We start from the raw sequence: 21,784 nt of genomic DNA, 5'->3' as shown, positions 1-21,784 counted from the left end.
TCAAAGGGGACAACTACCAAAAATGAAGATCTGGGAGATGGAGAGTCTTGTATGAGAAACAGCTCAGACTAGTGTCACTGGATTGTGGAGTGTGTGGAGGGGTTAAAAGTGGAAGATTGGAAAAGTAAGAAGGGACCAGATTATGGAGGACTTTAAAGGACGGACAAAGGCTTTTGTATTTGAGCCAGGAGGTAATAAAAAGTCATTGGAGTTTACTTTGGGAAGATCAATGTATTAGAGCTGCTGCCCTAGCCAGGATGAGAGCAGACAGGGGAATAGCATCTAGAGCCTAGAGCCGAGTCTCTGACCCTCTGGGGGAAAGCTTGATAACATGACTTTTATTAGATTACCTAGTTTATTGTGCATATCAACTAAAGATCCCATAGAAAATTTAAAAGAATTTAGATTATGTGGACTGTTCAAACAATTGTTGAGGATAATTTGGATTGGGATTCCTGTATTACTTACTAAACCCATTTTGAATTGCTAAATTACAAATTCTTCAATATCCAAATGTATTGTACTATTAAAAGCAAATCAAACCAAGTTATCTTCACACTTCCATTTAAAGACATTTCATTTCATCTGGCTGCATTCATTTTGAACTTCTTTGGCTTCACCATGCTTTCCTCTCCTGCCACTGCCAGTATCTTCAGTTTCTCCCACACCTTTTCAGCTTTCTTTTGTGTGTAGACTTCTCCATTAGATTGTAAGCTTCTTTAGGATAGAAGCACTCCTTTTTGTACTCATATCCCAACTGCTTAGTGAAGTGTCTGACACATCAGTTAACATTTGAATATTTTCAGGATCCTCATGTCAATATCACTTTTTTACTATTAGAAGACATCATGTTTTCCAAAGCTAAGACCTAACAAAAAAGCTGTGCCCTGAGCTTGGAATAATAATTCTTTGCCCTGACCCTCTGGAAGAACTCTGTTACAGCAAAATCCCAGAATTGTTTCTCCACCAGCCCCAGAAGGTTCCTGAGCACAAAAACCTGCAGGAAGCACATTCCAGTCATGAAGCTCTGCTAGGAATCAAATTTACCTCGTCGTTGTTACCCATCTTGGTCATGGCTACAGTTCACTGTCTAGCCATTGCTATAAGTATCAAGGTTGGTCCCACTAAAGCAAGTCTCCTGCTACAGGAGGCTCTAGCACAAGTGTTTTAATCTCCCTCCTCCAACGGATAAAGCTTTTTGCTTGTGACCATTGCTCTTTATTTTTTATTTATTTTTCAGAGTTAACTATGATAACTTGATTCTTTTTTATTTTTAGAGTTAATAGTGATTACATAGCTGTTCTCATTCTTTGGTTATTTATTTTCTCAGAGCTAACAGTTGAGATATTACTTCTGTGAGCTCTCTGGTATTTTATTTTCCAGAGTTACCAACAACTGCATAATCTGTGTGACTCTGCTTAGTTGTTTTTAGAGCCAATACTACTAACTGCAAAAATTTTCAGAATTTGTAAATGGATGTACTGCCATGGCAATCAACTACCTTACCTATGAACTTCAGGTGGCTGAAAGATATTATAACATGATTTGTAAAAAACAAAATATAACAATACAATCTAATTTTTAAAAGAAAGATAATCCAATAAGCATCATATGTAATGGGGAAAGATTGCAACCATTCCCATTAAGATCAGGGGCGAAACAAGGTTGTCCACTATCACCATTACTATTCAATATTGTATTAGAAATGCTAGCTTTGACAATAAGAGTTGAGAAAGAGATTAAAGGAATTAGAGTAGGTAATGAGGAAATCAAACTATCACTCTTTGCAGATGACATGATGGTATACTTAGAGAACCCCAAAGACTCTGCTAAAAAGCTATTAGAAATAATTCAGAATTTTAGCAAGTGGCAGGATACAAAATAAATCCACATAAATCCTCAGCATTTTTATATATCACCAACAAAATGCAACAGCAAGAGATACAAAGAGAAATTCCATTCCAAACAAATGTTGAGAGTATAAAGTATTTAGGAATCCATCTACCAAAGAATAGTCAGAAATTATATGAGAAAAATTACAAAACACTTGCCACAAAAATAAAGTCAGATTTAAATAATTGGAAAGACATTTAGTGCTCTTGGATAGGCCAAGCAAATATAATAAAGATGACAATACTCCCCAAACTAATCTATTTATTTAGTGCTATACCAATCAGACTCCCAAGAAACTATTTTAATGACCTAGAAAAAATAACAACAAAATTCATATGGAAGAATAAAAGGTCGACAATTGCAAGGGAACTAATGAAAAAAAACTCAGAGGAAGGTGGTCCAAGTGTACCTGATCTAAAACTATATTATATAGCAGCAGTCACCAAAACCATTTGGTACTGGCTAAGAAATAGACCGGTAGATCAGTGGAACAGATTAGATACAAAGGACAAAAAAGGGTAGATCTATAGCAATCTAATCTTTGACAAACCCAAAGATACCAACATTAGGGATAAAAATTCATTATTTGGAAAAAACTGTTGGGAAAACTGGTCCATAATTTAGGGATAAAGAATGAGATAATAGATTAGAGGAACAGAGGATAGTCTACCTCTCAGACCTGTGGAGGAGGAAGGAATTTATGACCAGAGGAGAACTAGAGATCATTATTGATCACAAAATAGATTTTGATTACATCAAACTAAAAAGTTTCTGTACAAACAATACTAATGCAAAGAAGATTAGAAGGGAAGTAACAAATTGGGAAAATATTTTTAAAGTTAAAGGGTCTGACAAAGGTCTCATTTCCAAAATATATAAAGAACTGACCCTAATTTATAAAAAATCAAACCATTCTCCAATTGACAAATGGTCAAAGGATATGAACAGACAATTCTCAGATGATGAAATTGAAACTATATCCACTCATATGAAAGAGTGTTCCAAATCACTACTGATCAGAGAAATGCAAATTAAGACAACTCTGAGATACCACTATACACCTGTCAGATTGGCTAAGATGACAGGAACAAATAATGATGAATGTTGGAGGGGATGTGGGAAAACTGGGACACTGATACATTGTTGGTGGAGCTGTGAAAGAATCCAGCCATTCTGGAGAGCAATCTGGAATTATGCCCAAAAAGTTATCAAACTGTGCATACCCTTTGACCCAGCATTGCTGCTATTGGGCTTATATCCCAAAGAAATACTAAAGAGCGGAAAGGGACCTGTATGTGCCAAAATGTTTGTGGCAGCTCTTTTTGTTGTAGCTAGAAACTGGAAGTTGAATGGATGCCCATCAATTGGAGAATGGTTGGGTAAATTATGGTATATGAAGGTTATGGAATATTATTGCTCTGTAAGAAATGACCAGCAGGAGGAATACAGAGAGGCTTGGAGAGACTTATATCAACTGATGCTGAGTGAAATGAATAGAACCAGAAGATCGCTGTACACTTCAATGTTGTATGAAGATATATTCTGATGGGAGTGGATATCTTCAACATAAAGAAGATCCAACTCACTTCCAGTTGATCAATGATGGACAGAAATAACTACACCCAGAGAAGGAACACTGGGAAGTGAATGTAAATAGTTAGCACTACTGTCTATCTACCCAGGTTACTTATACCTTCGGAATCTAATACTTAATGTGCAACAAGAAAATGGTATTTACACACATATATTGTATCTAGGTTTTATTGTAACACATGTAAAATGTATGGGATTGCCTGTCATCAGGGGGAGGGAGTCGAGGGAGGGGGGGATAATTTGGAAAAATGAATACAAGGGATAATATTATTTTAAAAAATTACTCATACATATATACTGTGAAAAAAAATTCTAAATAAAAAAAAAAGGAAATAATCTATACCTTTAGCAAAGTTGCAGGATACAAAATAAACCCACATAAATCATCAGCATTCTTATATGTCATTAACAAAATCCAACAGTTAGAGATATAAAGAGAAATTCCATTTAAAGTAACTACTGATAGTATAAAATATTTAGGAATCTATCTGCCAGGGGAAAATCAGAAACTATATGAGCAAAACTACAAAACACTTTCCACACAAATAAAGTCAGATCTAACCAATTGGAAAAATATTAACTACTCTTGGATAGGGCGAGCAACAATAATAAAGATGACAATACCACCTAATCTATTTATTTAGTGCTATACCAATCAGACTCTCAAAAAACTATTTTAATGACCCAGAAAAAATAACAACAAAGTTCATATGGAAAAACAAAAGGTCAAGAATTTCAAGGGAATTAATGAAAAAAAAAATCAAATGAAGGTGGCCTAGCTGTACCAGATCTAAAATCATATTATAAAGCAGCGGTTACCAAAACCATTTGGTATTGGCTAAGAGATAGATTAGTTGATCAGTGGAATAGGTTAGGTCCAAAGGAAAAAATAATAACTCTAATAACCTAGTGTTTGACAAACCCAAGGACTCCAGCTTTTGGGATAAGAACTCAATGTTTGACAAAAATTGCTAGGAAAATTGGAAATTAATATGGCAGAAAATAGGCATTGACCCACACTTAACACCGTACACCAAGGTCAGGTCAAAATGGGTTCATGACCTAAGAATAAAGAATGACATTATAAATAAATTAGAGGAACATAGGATAGTTTACCTCTCAGACCTGTGGAAGAGGAATGAATTTATGTCCAAAGAAGAACTAGAGATCATTATTGATCACAAAGTAGAAAACTTTGATTATATCAAATTGAAAAGGTTTTGTACAAACAATACCAATGCAGATAAGAAGGGAAACAATAAACTAGGAAAACATTTTTACAGTCAAAGTTTCAGATAAAGGCCTCATTTCCAAAATATATAGAGAATTGACTCTAACATATAAGAAATCAAGCCAATCTCCAATTGATAAATGGTTAAAGGATATGAACAGACAATTCTCAAATAAAGAAATTGAAACTATTTCTAGTCATATGAAAAGATGCTCCAAATCATTATTAATCAGAGAAATGCAAATTAAGACAACTCTGAGATACCACTATTCACCTGTCAGACTGGCTAGCATGATAGGGAAAGATAATGCACAATGTTGGAGGGAATGTGGGAAAACAGAGACACCGATACATTGTTGATGGAATTGTGAATACATCCAGCCATTCTGGAGAGCAATTTGGAACTATGCTCAAAAAGTTATCAAACTGTGTATATCCTTTGACCCAGCAGTATTACTATTGGGCTTATATCCCAAAGAAATACTAAAGAGGGGAAAGGGACCTGTGTGTGTCAAAATGTTTGTGGCAGCCCTCTTTGTAGTGGCCAGAAACTGGAAACTGAGTGGACGCCCATCAATTGGAGAATGGTTGGGTAAATTATGGTATATGAATGTTATGGAATATTATTGTTCTGTAAGAAATGACTAGCAGGATAAATACAGAGAGGCTTGGAGAGACTTACATGAACTGATGCTGAGTGAAATGAGCAGGACCAGGAAATTGTTGTATACTTCAACAACAATACTATATGATGATCAATTCTGATGGACGTGGTCATCTTCAACAATGAGATGAACCAAATCAGTTCCAACAGAGCAGTAATGAACTGAACCAGCTACACCCAGCAAAAGAACTCTGGGAGATGACTATGAACCACTACATAGAATTCCCAATCCCTCTAATTTTGTCTGCCTGCATTTTGGATTTCCTTCATAGGCTAATTGTACACTGTTTCAAAGTCCGATTCTTTCTGGACAGCAAAATAACTGTTTGGACATGTATACATATATTGATTTAATTTATACTCTAACATATTTAACATGTATTGGTCGACCTGCCATGGGGGCGGGGAGAGGAGGAGAAGGAGGGGAAAAATTGGAACAAAAGGTTTGGCAATTGTAAGTGTTGTAAAATTACCCATGAATATATCTGGTAAATAAAAAATATTTTAAAAAAATAATCTAAATGATGAAGTATCAGAAGTGCTTTTTTATATAAAATAGAAGAAAATTTGTACTTTTTTTCAATTTTGTATTGCAAAATTTTGTTTTTAGGGTTGAATTTGCATACTTGAATGTCTAGTCGATACCCCAATATACACTTAGATAAGAAACAACACTAATTAATATTTACAAATTTTAATCTATGATACAAAAGTTTACAGGAAAAAAAAAACCTGAATAGGGCAATGCTAGAAAACAAAATATAATGATCACATTTGGAAACATCTCTATGACATAAAGAGATTTCTCATGGATTTAGCTTTTTGGCTGTTTAATTTTTTTTTTTTTTCTTTTGAAGGACAACAGTAGTTACACATAAAAAATAACGAATACAGGCAAATCTTATTAAAGTGATTGTCACAGATGCACTTTTTTGTTGATTCAGAATATATGGCAATTTATTAATAAAACTCCCTTATGTGGAAATAAAATGTAGTACTTGAAGCTTTTTTTCTTTTTGTTTACACACAAACTCACTCTCTCTCACACACAGATACAGCCTTCTAATACAACCAATTAATAAAGAACTACCATGTAGGAAATTTTTCATTTTAAAAAATAACTTTCTATTTATCTCCAACTTAAAATGAATACAAAAAGCATAACTTTTGAGGCAACATGAAAATTTATGGTACTTATATGAAAAATAATAAGTCTTGTGGTTTTTAGCCTTGCTTTTAAGAATTTGAGATATGATTATTGCCATGAAAGAAAGAAAAATAGGCCATTTCAGTTTTACATTCAACAGTGATTGATTAGTTTTTAATTGTAATGACTGTTTTTGTCTTATAAAAGACATTTATAAAAAAGATCTCCAAATATTTCAAAATTGGAAACCTTAATGTCTCAGCCTTAAATTCAAGGAAATTTAACCACCATATACAAAGTTGAAAATTTTGGTTTGCCTGAGAAATTACCTAGTTTTTAGGTTATTTCACCAAGCCCTCAACTTATATGTAAGTAAAATTCATTGCATGATATCAAGTGGAGAACTGACAACTAAGTGGCAGTTCTTTTCTTGTTTCCCAAAGCTTTCATACTAACACATATACATATTAAGTAAAATTATATAGAAAGAATATTCCCTATTTTGAAGTTCTCCAAGATGTACAAGTGTTAAGTTGGAAACAGCAAATATCATCTCTGCAGTTCTGTCCCATGTACTTCCAAATAAATTCACAAACCCTTCAAATCATAGAATAATGTAGCTCAATATTTACTTATCCTTTACCCATTTTAAATGTTTAATTTTATATGCAGTTCTTAAAATTAGGTGGTAAGGCTTAGCATATACAGTTAATATAATGACCAGAGTAATGAAAAAGGGAAACAATACTGAAAGACATCAGAATACTGGCTGATGTAAAGACTTTCCACAACTTCAAAGAAATCACAGTGATGTCTGCCTTCTGCAAAGGCTGACATTGACATCTTAATTAAAAAAAAAAATGGTGGAGGAAATCCTAAGTAAAAAAATAAAATAAATAACAATGAGGTACATTTTATCAGTCATAGCCAATGTATTGCTTTGTTTTGCTTAAATGTGCATTCTTATAAGAGAAGGGGTCTACTGGAGGCCAAGAGCAAGCAATGAGAATGAACATTTATATAAAAAGGAAAGAAAGAGAATCAATAAAGTATATGTTTTTGAAAGGGCTGTATTCTTATTTTATTCCCAAGAAAGCAATTGGGCCATGAAGTAAGCAGAACATTGCTTAGGGAATGACACAAAAATTAAACTTGCCTTTAATTTCCTTTTTAAAAATTGTATTCCAATATTTCCAATTTATAAAACAAGAGGCAAAAGAAAATGATGGGCCACGCTACATTCTAGTATATACCAAGTCAAAGAAATTACATAAAACCTTAAAATAATTTTGGTGGATTAGACATTTAGAAAGTTACAAGTTATTAAAACTCTGAATAAAAAGTTTTTGAACATAGTTAAGTTTCAAAACAGTATTTTGTACACTTTGCAAAAATATATATATTTCAAACAAGTTGAAGTTTAAATAATAGATTTTATACATATCCTCCAAGTTTGTTGTTGTTTTTTTTGTTTGCTATTTAAAAAAAAAAGTCTCTGATACAGATTTACTGTATATTGTACATTTTCAGTCTGCTGATATAAAACTTTGCTTTTTCATTAATTTTCTATATAGACCATTTGGATTTGAAAGAAGTTCTTCATGTTTTCCACATTCAGTGATTTTCCCTTGATCAAGAACAGCAACCATGTTAGCATTTTTAATGGTAGAGAGACGATGGGCAATAATCAACACTGTCCTTCCTTCCATTAATCGGTCTAGAGCTTCTTGTACAAGATACTCATTTTCAGCATCCAGTGCACTTTCAGAGGAAAAAAAAGACACAAAATAAAATGTTATTTGTAAAATTTAAGTGCCTATGCATATTATATATTTGTGTATTTATTGTGAAGTACTATTCTTTCATTAGTGCTGAATTTTTATGATACTCAAAATTGCTTTATGGTTCTTGAATGATGTATGTTAAAATAATAAAGATAATATTGACAACTTTCTTACTTTCATGAAAGGATTAGTAAATAAAAGCATTTTGTAGAACAGGGTCATGGGGAAAGAACACACAATATAAACCTAGGAGACCTGGATTGAAACTTAGCTAAGTGATTTTGGGCAAATTGTTCCTATTCTCAATACCTAAAAATAACTAATATTTATATGATCTAGCTCAAAAAATTAGGGGGAAAGTGCTCTGTAAATCTTAAAACTTTTTAGAAATAAAAATGCATTGCAGAAAAAAAAGATGTTTAAGTGAATTATTAGCAACTATTTAATGAGAAATAGAACAACAAATTACATCTCTTCTGAGTATTGTTTTCTAACTGCTGCACAATTTTCAATAAAGATTAAATAAAGTAAGATGGGAAAATGGCATCACTGTATATTTTCACTTTGTGTTAAAAAATTGAAAACATTTGCTGAGGCTGGAAGATATTCTAACAAAAAATGTGTATGTTTTTCAATTATTCTCACCTTGTTGCTTCATCCAGTAAAAGAATTTTGGGATCCTGAAGAAAGGAAATATTTAATTAGGAGATAGGTACAATGCCAAACAATTCATATAAATGGTATTACATAATTCTATTTAAAAACTGGAATATTTATTAAAAACTCTCACTTTCCTTTCTGATAAGAATTGATAAGAACTCAATGTTTCATACACTTAAAAATATAAATTACCTAGAAAGAACTACCTATTTGACAATAAAACCTGGGCAAATCAGAAAGCTATATAGCAGAAATTAAATTTAGACTAATAAACTATTCTGAACAATAAATTTTAAATGGCTACATGATCTGAATAAAGGTAACATAAAAAAATAAAATCACACATATTTCTGTTTGTCTTAGTTTCCTTATCTGTAAAGTGGGAATAATAATACTTACCTCCAAAGGTGGTTGTGAGGATCAAATCAGATAATAATTGCAAGGCACTGTGGCACACAGTGAATGCTATATAAAAGTTAGCTATTATTATTTTATAAATTCTAATCCCTATTGCCATTAGTACTACTATCACCACCTCACTACTATTACAACTACTATTACCACTACCATTACCACCATCACTATTAATGATTCTCTGACAAGAACCTTCGAAGTAGTCTATATGTTTACCTTTTATCTTCACATCCATATTCTAAACCATAAAACCTCTGAATTTATAGCTCCCCCTAATTTCATAGAACAGCAAAATGGTTTCAGGCTTACCTTCAGCAGAGCACGAGCAATTGCAATACGTTGTTTCTGTCCACCTGATGATGAAAATTGTTTTTATAAAATTAACCTTTAAACCTAAAATTTTTTCTTGCTCATCATAAATTAACAGTGATTTTGACCAGGTGATAATTGAATAGGATTAAAGCATGGGAATACGACTTTTGGACCTTGCTAACTCCTTTACTACAAAAACCTAGGGCCTTTTCACCCACCCTACAGCGAATATTCCTTTGTATATTGTTTCTCCCTATTAAAATATGAACTTCTTTGAAGCTGGATCTTCCTGCCTTTCTATTTGTATCTTTAGCTCTTAGCATGTGCTGAATAAATGCTGAAAAAGCACTGAATAAGTGCTTTTTAAAAAATTTGCACAACCTACTGTATAAAGCAAAACAACAAAAATCCAGTCCCTCTTCTACACAACAGCTCTTTTGCAAATTCCCTCAACCCCAGTCTTCCTTTCTATAAGGATAAGGATTCCTAATTCCTTCAGCTATTTTATATATGAACGTTCCCACACCAAATGTCATCTGTGCTTAAAGTGTGGCATCCAGAACAATAGTAGTTGGGCAGCAAGCATGGACTAGGCACTATGCTAAGTGTTGGGGATATCAAGAAAGGCAAAAAACAATCCCTGCTCTTAGGAACCTCACAGTCTAATAGAGGAGACAACATGCAAATAACTAGGCGCAAACAAGATATAAACAGGACAAATCAGAGATAATCTCAGTGACAGCACCAAGATTAAGGAGCATTAAGAAAGGCATTCTGCATAAGGTGCAACTTTAGCAGGAATTTGAAGGAAGTTAGAGAAGACAGGAGGCAGATGAGAAGGAAGAGAATTTTAGTCCTGGGTGACTGCCAGTGAAAATGCCCATAGGCAAGAGATGACATTTCCTGTGAGAGGAACAGCAAGGAGATCTGTGTCAGTGGATTGCAGAATACTTAGAGGGGAGTGAGGTATAAGATGACTGAAAAGGCAGGGTGGAATCAGATTGGGGAAGGTTTTGAAAGCCAGAGGGTTTTATAGCTGATCTAGGAGGTGGCAGTATTCCAGAAGCGATCTGGCACCGGGTATGCTGGGCTTTCTGAATCTCTTTATCAAGCCACCAATTTCAGTGAGTAACATAAAGTTCGGAGAAGGGAGAATGCTGGATGCCAATTTTGCTTTTGATTCATTGTGTCTATTACTTTGAGCACAATACTGCGTTTTAGGCTTTTCTCAAATTTGTGTCCCCACAGACTGTCACATTACAAAATACTTTTATCTTGAATCATAGTAACTATTTATGGATCCTTTTGGGTTATTTTTGTTTGCCTATTTTTATGTCCACAACACATTCTCTAGAAAGTTTTGAGCATACTATGAACAGAAGTATAGTGATTCAAATCTGTCAATAGAAAATCTCACAAAAATGCACAATAATTTAATAACAGTTTTTTGCTTCAAAACTAAACAAAGAACATACCTGAAAGCAGAACACCCTTTTCCCCAACCACAGTATCGAAACCTTGGGGAAAACTGTTGATGAAAGTAGCAGCATTAGCTATGTCAGCAACTTTCTGGATCTCTTCAGGAGTCACCAGGGAAGGGTTGTCTGCTCCATAAGCAATATTTTCAGCAATTGAGCAAGAGAAGAGAATTGGTTCCTGCAGATTCAAACATATCATTTACTTCAGATATAGCAGAAAGCTCCAAATATCTCTGCTAAATATAATAAAGCCTGGTATGCAACATTAAGTTTCTCGAGCTATATGACAATGAGTAGGGGAGGCAATGGAAAAGTAACCGACAGGTCTCAGTAGAACCTTAAACTAGTGTCAGATACTTACCGATGATGGCAGCCATATGTATGTCAACACTCTCACTCATTTCTAGGTTCCACACTTATCAGAGCCAAGAATATCAACAGAGAAGCAACTGAGATTGCTGTGCCCCCTTTCTACACTCACAAACATGGCTTCTGTACCACCTTCCTGCATCACTGAGCCCTTCACTGTGCCATAATTTCCCCCTTCTAACTGTGGCAGTGGGGCATAAGTATTCCCAATTCCAAGTAGTGGGCTTCAAGCAATGTGGCAAGTCACTTTGTCCCAAAGAGATTCAGTTTCTTCCTGGGTAAAACAGGCATGAGGACAGCAGAGTAGCACCATAGTGCACAGAGCTCCAGGCCTGGACTCCTATCTTTCCGAGCTCAAATCCAGCCTTAGACACTTACTATTGATCCTGGACAAGGAACTTAACTCTGTTTGCCTCAATTTCTTCCTCTGCCAAATGAGCTAGAGAAGAAATGGCAAATCATTCCAGTATCTTTGCCAAGAAAACCCCAAATGGGGTCACAAAGAACTGGACACAACTTAAAGAATTCAACAACAAAAATAAATCAGAAATTGAAATGCTGTGTTTCAATTTATCTCAGAAAATTATTGAGAAGAGGATCTAAGGAGAAGCTATAAATAGATAAATGTGCTATATGAACATCAAGTATTATGCAAATGCTATCATCTTATTGTACATAACCAAGGCATGGAAATTGCTAACCAAATTTAATTCATTAAAAATAGTACATGTATCTCAAACCTTGGCAGATTGTTATTTGAAACTAAGTGAGCTTAAACATTCAAACTTTTGTTTGAAATATATAGTCACAGTCAGAATGGCATGTTCAGCTTTTATTAAAGAAAAAGAAGTCAATTTCACAAAGGAACTATAAAATATTTTTATTTTTTCTTCTTTCTACTTCATAGTTCTTCATAAATTCACCTAACTCATTTTATTTGAGAAATCCCAATTTAAACTACAGTAAAGTGCTGCACTTGAAATCAGAAAAAATTTGCATTTTAATCTAGTTTCAGACACTTATTAACAATATGATTCCTCAACAAATCACTTAATTTCTAGCCTCAGTTTCCCTCACCAGTAAAATCAGGATAACAATAGCACCTCCATAAGACTGTGGTAAAGTTCAAATAAGATAAGATATATGAAGCATTTTGCCAACTTTAACAATACTATGTAGACGGTTAGCTATTATTATTATTGAGAGGAAGCATGGTGTCAAATTCAATTAGAAGCAGGGCCACAAATCCATACAAAAAAATCCCTATGAGTCTCATATTGACTTAGTTTTAAAATGTAATGTTATCTGGTTAATATGGAAATACATCTTACATGACTTCACATGTATAATCAATATCATATAGCTTGTTTCCTCAAGTGGTAGAGGAAGGGTGGAAGGAAGGAAAAGAATTTGGAACTTGACATTTTAAAAAATGATGTTTAAATGTTTTAAAATGTAATTGGGAAATATTCAACAAAATAAAATACATTTAGAAATTAACATAAAATGAGAATAAAGAAATAGAATGTTATCCACATCTTTTTTTTTTTTTTTAATTCTTTTTGTGAAGTATTTCCAAATTACATTTTAGTCTAGTTCAGATCACACTGGCAACTTGCAGGCCTTAAGTTTGACATCTCTGCTGTAGTGGATTTAGAGGCGGCCCTGGAGACAGAAAGTCCATAATTCAGGTTCTGCCTTTGACTGAAAGATTGTCTGGCCAAGTGCTCTAGTCATTTTCTAAGATCATAAATTGGAAAGAAGGCACTGTTGGACATTGGCAGAGGAATTTTCCTTATCTAGGAACTCCCTAAATAATAAATGAAATCATAGATCTGGTCATTCTTTCTATTGATATTATTTGCTCTTTTCTCATATAACTTTACCAACAGCCATTCTAGCAATAGGGAACCAGCAGATCTTGAGAAATTATAACAATTTTAGTTTACCTGACAATGTATTTCCAAAATTGCATAATTTTGATCCAAAGCAAAAGGAAATGATGAGAAAGCTGGCCACAACTTGAAATATAGAGACCTGGCAATGATAACCCCTATCTCTAAGAAAATCCTTCCTTTCTTCCTTTCCTTTTCTTTTTCCTTTCCTTTTCTTCTTTCCTTTTTTTTTTTTTTTTTTTTTTTTTTTTGCTGAGGCAATTGGGGTTAAGTGACTTGCCCAGGCTCACACAGCCAGGAAGTGTTGTGTCAAAGGGTAGATTTGAACTCAGGTCCTCCTGACTTCAGGACTGGTGCTCTATCCACTGCACCAACTAGCTGCTCCTGAGAAGATCCATTCTTACAAATCTTTGAAGCAGTTTATCTAGAATTTGATCTGGTAACAGAGAAAGCAAATAAAAAGCAAAACTTCTATTCTTTCCTTACATGAAGGTAGCAAGCTAGATAAAAACAAATGATAGCAAAAGAACATAAATGAAAAAGTCCACAGGAAAACTGGAACACACTGTCATTGCTCCCATACCTGATTCACTGTTCCAATCTTAGATCTCAACCAGACCGGATTTAACTGACGGACGTCCCAACCATCGACAGTAATAGTTCCTTTTACAAAGTCAGGGAGAGACAAGGGAAAAAAATGCATCAGAAATAAGTGAATAATTTCTTGATCCTACCAATCAATCCAAAATACAATTAAGAATTCTGTGGAGGAAATCTCAAACTCAAGGAGAACCAAAAATGTTAGCAAGCAGAATTTGCTCCAGACCATAAGTGCCTAGGGCAGTGTCCTCCAGTCAATATTTGTTGATGATGATAAGAAAAGTTATCAAGACACATCTCAGGAAATAAAGGCCAAAATCATGTTCTCTCTTGTCCTCATTAGGGATGAAGTAAACTCTGGATTTAAACTTTTAATTAACAGCAACTTTTCCATATTCCTCAGTTTACTTCTTTCTTGTGACACATAGAAAAAAAATAACCCAAGGGCTGCAAAAGACACTGTACCACCTGTTCACAATAATGAGCCTAAATTTGTATTCATATTACATTATAGAAACATCATCCAATCACAGCTTTATTATTTAAAGGGATCATCGAGTCCAACCCCCTCAATTTCAGATAAGGAAAATGAGCCCAGGAAAGTTAAATGAATTTCCAAGGTTACACAGGTAGTTGGAGACAAAGCCAGGATGCAGATCCTAGCCCGCTTGATATCATCATATCACTATTCCACTATATCAAACTGTCTCAAACTATTTGTTTCTCTTTGGCAAGGAATCCTTGAAGTCAAAAATCTGTGGAAAGAGGTGACACCTTTTCAATGTCTCATGTGGTGTCCAATGAAACCCATAGCAGCACAACTTATTGGTCTGTGGATCTGGACACACCAGAAGTCAACTAAGACATTATTTATTTAAATAGCCACAAAATGTACAAACAAATTAAGCCAACTCTGCATAGTGTTGGTACAAATTTATCACCTCCCCTGCAGGAGCCATTGGATACCTTTCCTCATTTGTAGGGAAGAAATAAGTATAGAGAAAACTGAATTTCACAGTTTACCAACAGGGTTGAATCAGTAAAGCCTTAAGTCAGAAAGCTCCAGTTTGATTGTTTTCTCAGTCTAACCCTAAGCAAATCACTTAAGTCTGTTTTTCTCAGTTTCCTCATCTGTAAAATGAGCTGGAGAAGAAAATGGCAAATGTACCTAGTATCTTTGTAAGAAAACCCCAAATGGAGGCACAAAGAGTCATCTACTCAGAATTTTAACAATGTGTCTGAGAACTGGACTCAAACACATTTTTCTAACTCTAATTTCAAAGGATGACAAGTGCAGCTCATGAAAACAATTTCCAGACTTTTAGATTGATGACAAGAACTTTAAAATCATATTGTGATCCATGTGTAAAAGTAAGTAGCATTTTTTAGTAGGAGGAAAGTGGGCTAAGTACTCTCAACCTTAAAGTAAAATAGCTTATTATATTTTTTGCTCTTTCTCTCAATAATCTTCTTCTTTTTTTTTTTTTTTTTTTTTTTTTGGCTGAGGCAATTAAGAGTTAAATGACTTGCCCAGGGTCACACCAGCTAGGAAGTGTTAAGTGTCTGTGGCCATATTTGAACTCAGGTCCTCCTGACTTCAGGGCTGATGCTCTATCCACTGTGCCACCTAACTGCCCCAAATATATCCTTTTTGATCTGGAACTGTGTTTTTGCAGATATAAAGAACTGTGAAATACTTTCTAGAATTGCATATTTGACATTACTCTACAACTTTTCATAGTCTTAGAGTTGTCTGGGGACAAAGAAGCAAACTTTTTTCTTTGAATAGATTGAGGAATATTTTCCCATAGTGGCTACCATGTATTTCTGCTTACAGGTGAGGAGATGAAGGAGAGAGCCTGAAGAGGGTTCTCATTACACTGATAGTAACATATACTTATGACCTCTTCCCAGGCAGGAAGTTCAAGTGAACAAAAGCTCAGACTCCCCAAGGGACAATGATGAGTCCAGATTTGCAAAGACAAAACAGCACAGTAGAGTGGGCACACTAATTCTCAGCCCCAAAATTAGTTACCTGTATAACATTGTTCATTTAGGGCATATAAACTGCTAGGGCCTCTGTTATTCAGTCTATATATAAAATAAGAGAAGTGGATTGGGTGAGAACTACGCTTCCTTCTAGTTCTAAGTCATTCAAAATGTGAGGATGCAAAATACAGAGCGCTATATTATGCCTCCTGGGGAATTCTTGCACAAGACCGCCACCAGATTGTTTGGGCATGTGCCATCTGGAGCTTGATTCAGGTTTAGAGAGGACAGAGTCCCCAACTGAAGAATAAGATGGGTTCAAATGCCCCCTGGGACACCATCTCTGTAATAACTAGAAAGGTCATTTAAGTTCTCTGTGCTTCATTTCCCCAACTCTGTATATCAAGGAGACTGGAATCAATGGCTTCTAAAGTCCCTTACAGCTCTAACTACATATGATCCTACGGATCTTCTAAAGTCTCTACATGTATTACTCACCAGAGAGAGGATCATACAGCCTTAATAAAAGTGATACCACTGTGGACTTCCCTGAACCGCTTGGGCCAACCAGTGCTGTAATAGATCCAGATGGAATTGAAAGACTAAAATCTTGAAAAATCTTCACCTCTGGGCGAGCTGGATAAGCAAAACTGACTCCTTTGAACTCTAGAGCACCCTGGAAGTTATTTTCATCTAATAAAATACCCTCTGAAATAGAAAGCAAGATACAAGTCATTTAAAAAGAAAATCCAGCTAGAGAGAAAAGTCACATCTGCCAAATTCTTGAACCAATTCCATTTTAGATCCTATCAATAGGATCCAATGTAAACCTACCATTAAAAGGGAGTACTGGTTTTCTCTCAAGGAGCTCCCAGAGGCGTCCTGCAGCACCTAGGCCTTTCATTAACTCTGAATAGAAAGAACTCAGGCCTGGGGGGAGAAATAGAAAATACAAACTTAGAAATATAACATCAAGAAATAATGATTTCCCAGAAACTTCCAGGAACATCTGCAACTTTCAACCAAAAATTTCATGCCCTTAACGATTTATAATTCTTATCCATAATCCAATTTGCTTTTTAGAGAAGCTTTTTTTAAAGTTGTCATCAAGACAAAAAAGACAAGCTGCCCCAAAATCTAACCTCATTTGTGTGCATGTATCTGTGATGTTTATATTAATCCTGTACTTATTATGAGAAAAGCTCATTTTACAATTGAGGAAATAGTTTTTTTGCTTTTCTCATAGTTAAAAAATATGTAACATTTCCCATCTGCTTAAAAAAAAAAACAATCAAGAAATCATTAAGATCTCACACTTCCATTGAGTAAGAACTAAAAGTGGGAGAAAAAAAAAAAAAGGGACCATGTCATGAAGGTAAAAAGTCTCAGAGTAAAAAAGCTCTGAGTTCAATTCAAGTTAGGGGTAACTCTGGGTCAACTAGGGGGTCTCTGAAATTTTTTCAGGGGAGCTGCAAAATCTTTTTCATAATTTAATTTCAAATACAGTAAGTACACAGATTGCTTTAACAAAATCTTTTTGGGGAGACCGCGATAATTTTTTTAAAGAGAACCATTATACCAATGGAATTACAAATTTGTTTTATCCTGCTCCAAAAAAAAAAAAAAAAAAAAAAGCCATTTTAAAAGAATAAATCTCAAAGCAACCTCTTCAGAAATTATCTTCCAAGTATCATATAGTGTTCAATATTAAAAAAAAAAAACACTAGAGGTCAGTGTTAACTAAGAAAACAAACATTTTACAATTTCCTTCAATAAAAGTATATTCTATTAGAAGGATGCTTAACCAAGACATAATAGACACAATCTATTAACTTAAGTTGCCTTAAGTAGGTCACTCAGTGAAAGCATTGATACATAAACATATTGCCCTTCATAGGATATTACTAACCCATTGTTAGTAGGATGTGAATTTGGGCTTATCTTTCCAGCATATGTGTATTTAGCTTTAAGAAGTAATGTTACTAGGTTAAGAGTTTGGAGATCTGAATGCAAGTCTGAGCTCTGCCATATGGCATTTAAATATTCTTTTTATATGCATTTTTATGCACAGATAACTAGGTGGCAGAGTACTTGGAGTTAATAGAGTATTGAGTTCAAATTCAGAGTCAGCCATTTACTAGTTGTTTGACCCTGGACAAGTTACTTAATCTCAGTCCTCTTTTTCTTATATGTAAAAGAGGAATAATATATCTTTCAGGTATAGTGAAGATAAAGTGAAATAATATTTGCAAAATATTTTAGAAACCTTAATGTAATGCCACCTATCATTACTGTATCTAATATATTTTTATAATTTTAAAAAGTTTATAAATTTATAATTTATATAATAAATATTTTTAAAAGCAATATTTTTTAAAAATTTAAGCTGCAATAGCAAATCATTATGGAAACGGTTTTTGTTTTATAGGCTTACCACAGGATTCTCTTAATTAAATGTCAAGCTTCCTTATTTAAAATAAAATTTGCCAAAATTAAATGCTTATATTTTTCAAGGATTATTGATTGCATAAAAGGAGATACACTTACCTAAATAGTGAAAAGAACCTTTAAAGATAATCAGATTCACATTTTTTATTTCCTCACTTGAAGAAACTGAGGTTCCATAGCTAGTGAACTGAATCATCAGGTTTTCTGTGTTATTGTGTTCTTCTATCAAACACATCCTCTCACCAAACCCTTCTTATGATAAAATCAAGTCGAAGTGTGCTGTAGATCAACTCCTTTTTGTGACTCCCTGGACATTCCCTTCTTTGGCTATCACATCTACAGATACCTTTTCTCCCCCATTACAATTTAAGCTCCTTGAGAGAAAGGATTATCTACTTTTTTTGTTTATGTTTCTAACACTTAGCACAACACACAATAAACATTTCATAATAGCTTTTTTATGCATTCATTTATGACAAGGATACACATTTATAATGCTAGCTGGCCAGGAGCTGAAATGAAGACAAATCAAGATTGTATAGAGCAATATGATCTAACAATATGATCGCCTATGAACCACCAATGAACTGGCTAGGCTAGAATCAGCAGTCAATATCCGAAACAATGTTTGATAACTCTATCCAACCCTCTGTCTATCTATACTCATACCCATATCATCACATTTACATATGTATACTCACAATATTAACTCTATGAGTGACAAGAGAGCTGTTTTCCAATCAAATGCTTCTTTTTCAGAAAATATATAAACAGAATAAGAAATAGAGGATGGAGTAGATTGAGAGTCTAGAATGTTAAATTTTTAAAAAAATTTTAAATTTAACTAAAATAGTGCCAGGAAACAAAAAAAATATATACATTTTGGAATCTTGGTACAAAAGACAAGTCAAGGATTAAGTTAAGGTTACACTTTACTGAAACTTAGCTGCAGTAAAAACATAATTAGTCAATCATTCAACAATTGTTTATGATTTCTTGGTAGATCTTCCCAAGTTTTGCTAGTAGGGAAGAAGGTGTCAATGAGACAGGAAAGCATGGGCATTCAGAAGTACACAGAGGCATCTCTTGTGGGGTTGAGGGAGAAAAAGGTCAGGAATGGAAACTTTCTTGATTTTATAATTTGGCCTAGGACTAGTCCTGTCTACTTTCAGTTAGGCAGCACTGATAGGTAAATTTTTTTCAGATAGCTGCAAAAACAATTCTGATAAGACAGAGCAAGGCAAAAGTTAGATGGAAGGAAGTGATAGTGATAGAATCATTGGTTTTTATTTCATATATTACTAATTAAATTTTCCCTTCTAAGTCTAGTATTTGAGCATTGAATTTTTTTTTATCTTTTTGATATTACTTACCACTAATGCTTATTCCAACCCAAAAAGCATACATTAAGAAGGAAGAGAGTTCACCCACTGTCATGTGGGCACTGCCCATCAGCAATCCACCTTTGTAGAGGACAGAAAGTACAATCAGATTCCCAGAAAATCCTGTCTGCCAAAGAAAAAATATATGAAAATCAAGTCAAAACAAATGAATCATGGCACCCTGAAGAATTCTGACTAGTAAACAACTATGAACCAAAAAAACCCTAAACAAAAACAAAAACAAAAAATTTTTCTCAAATGCTTCCTACAAGTAAACATTACTTCAGGAAATAATCTTATCATCATCAAAATATGAAAAAAAGACTTAATTTGGTGGAAAGAACAAAAACCAAAAAACAAACTCTAACACTGAGTTTGGCCTTGGAGTAGAATAAAGAAAACGTATTTCTTTCCCTTCTTTACAGAGGCAGACTAGGAAATATTAAATATTTTGTCAGGTGTGACTGACAGATTGGTTGGTTTCACTGAAATGCTTTTATTCGTTATTTTTATTTTTTTGACACAAGGGATAACTTTTTAGGGGAAACTTGTTGCTTCAAGTTGTATATATGTTTATATGTAAGAATGTTTGTATATATGCATTTATATGTGTTTATACACAAATAAAGGGGGTAAGGAAATCATATACACATGCATTTATGTCATGGGGAAAATATCTATTTGAAAGATGGAAATATACACACACACATACCATACATAAATAGGGATGGGATGGCATGGGATGGGGAAGAGATACATCCTCACATCTAAATATTCGAGATTGGGGGGGGGGTGTGATCGGATGGGAACTAGACTTGTGCTTTCAATTTATCGGGAGCTTCTGGTGAAAAATTTCCTCTTCTAGCACAGACTGGTACCTCCTTCTTAGCCTTAGACTCTTTAAAAGCTATATAAAACACTGAGAGGTTTAGTAGCCTGCCTAATAGTGAGTAAAAAGGTAGGGCTTGAATGCTGACCTTACTGGTTGCAAGATCACATGTCTACTCACTTTGCTCTCATATATATATACATATATATATATATATACACACACACACATACTTAGTATTAACATTGGATAATACTAGTCTGGTTGATTTAATAAGTAATTCTTACCTGTCTTATATCTCTCTTATATATACTTTCTAGTTTCCATTTGCTTTTTTTTCTTCTCAATTAAAAAATTTAAACATAAAGATCTTCAATCCTGCCACGTATGTGGTATGAAATGATCTTGTGCCAAAAGGTTGCATATTTCTACAGCAATTCTAATGTGATACCATCTCTTTACATTCTCCAAAACATGATTTACTTACTGCTCCAAAGAAGCCTGCCCGAGCAAATGCCTCTTTCTTTGCTAATTGCATCACATGATCCACTTTGCTGGTGTATTTCTCTATTTCGTTCTGTTCTTTTCCAAAAGCTCGGACAGTTCTTATGTTTCCAATCCGTTCTTCAGCTAGCTGGGAGGAACAACAAATATTTGGCTAGGGTCATGTTCCAATTGTTTCTAGGATTAAAATTATAGCATGGTTTTGCTAATCTTTAAAGACAATTTTGAATTCTAAATTTTTTTTAAATAAAAGTGGGAGAGTGGGAAAGAAGGCATATAGGGATATCCTCACAACCAAGTGAAAAAGAAACATAAATTATCAATGCAAATATATTAAAATTAAAAGAGAAATTTTCAAAAAACTGTTTCTAAAACATAATTTAATGTTATGCTAGAAGAGATTAAGAATCCCATAGTTAGAATTTACCCTAAGAACATTATCACAAAGGAGGGGAAAACTATAATAGCATTATTTATAATTATGAAAAACTGATAACAATTTAAATGTTCAACAGCCTGGTATATACTGGTTGAAAAATCTGTGGCACAAATGCATAATGGAATCTTTTACAAAGTATTCAATAATGACAAA

The 21,784-nt window shown here is 34.1% G+C and overlaps 1 protein-coding gene across 1 annotated transcript in view; it reads right to left on the bottom strand.

Annotated features, from left to right (window-relative positions):
• Positions 1–6,194: 6,194 nt before the first annotated feature.
• Positions 6,195–21,784, bottom strand: part of ABCB10 (ATP binding cassette subfamily B member 10) — a 34,267-nt gene continuing 18,677 nt past the window's right edge. The window contains 9 exon segments of the mRNA XM_074262379.1: positions 6,195–8,289; positions 8,958–8,992; positions 9,696–9,739; positions 11,174–11,354; positions 14,024–14,103; positions 16,528–16,737; positions 16,864–16,959; positions 19,851–19,986; positions 21,176–21,322. Of these exon segments, the coding sequence (XP_074118480.1) occupies positions 8,055–8,289; positions 8,958–8,992; positions 9,696–9,739; positions 11,174–11,354; positions 14,024–14,103; positions 16,528–16,737; positions 16,864–16,959; positions 19,851–19,986; positions 21,176–21,322 (1,164 nt within the window). The 3' untranslated portion in view covers positions 6,195–8,054.

The sequence above is a fragment of the Sminthopsis crassicaudata genome, chromosome 4 (genome assembly GCF_048593235.1).
Source record: "Sminthopsis crassicaudata isolate SCR6 chromosome 4, ASM4859323v1, whole genome shotgun sequence".
In the NCBI taxonomy this organism is placed as follows: domain Eukaryota; kingdom Metazoa; phylum Chordata; class Mammalia; order Dasyuromorphia; family Dasyuridae; genus Sminthopsis; species Sminthopsis crassicaudata.
Note: the sequence above shows the minus strand (reverse complement) of the source record. Positions and strands in the feature narration are given on the sequence as shown.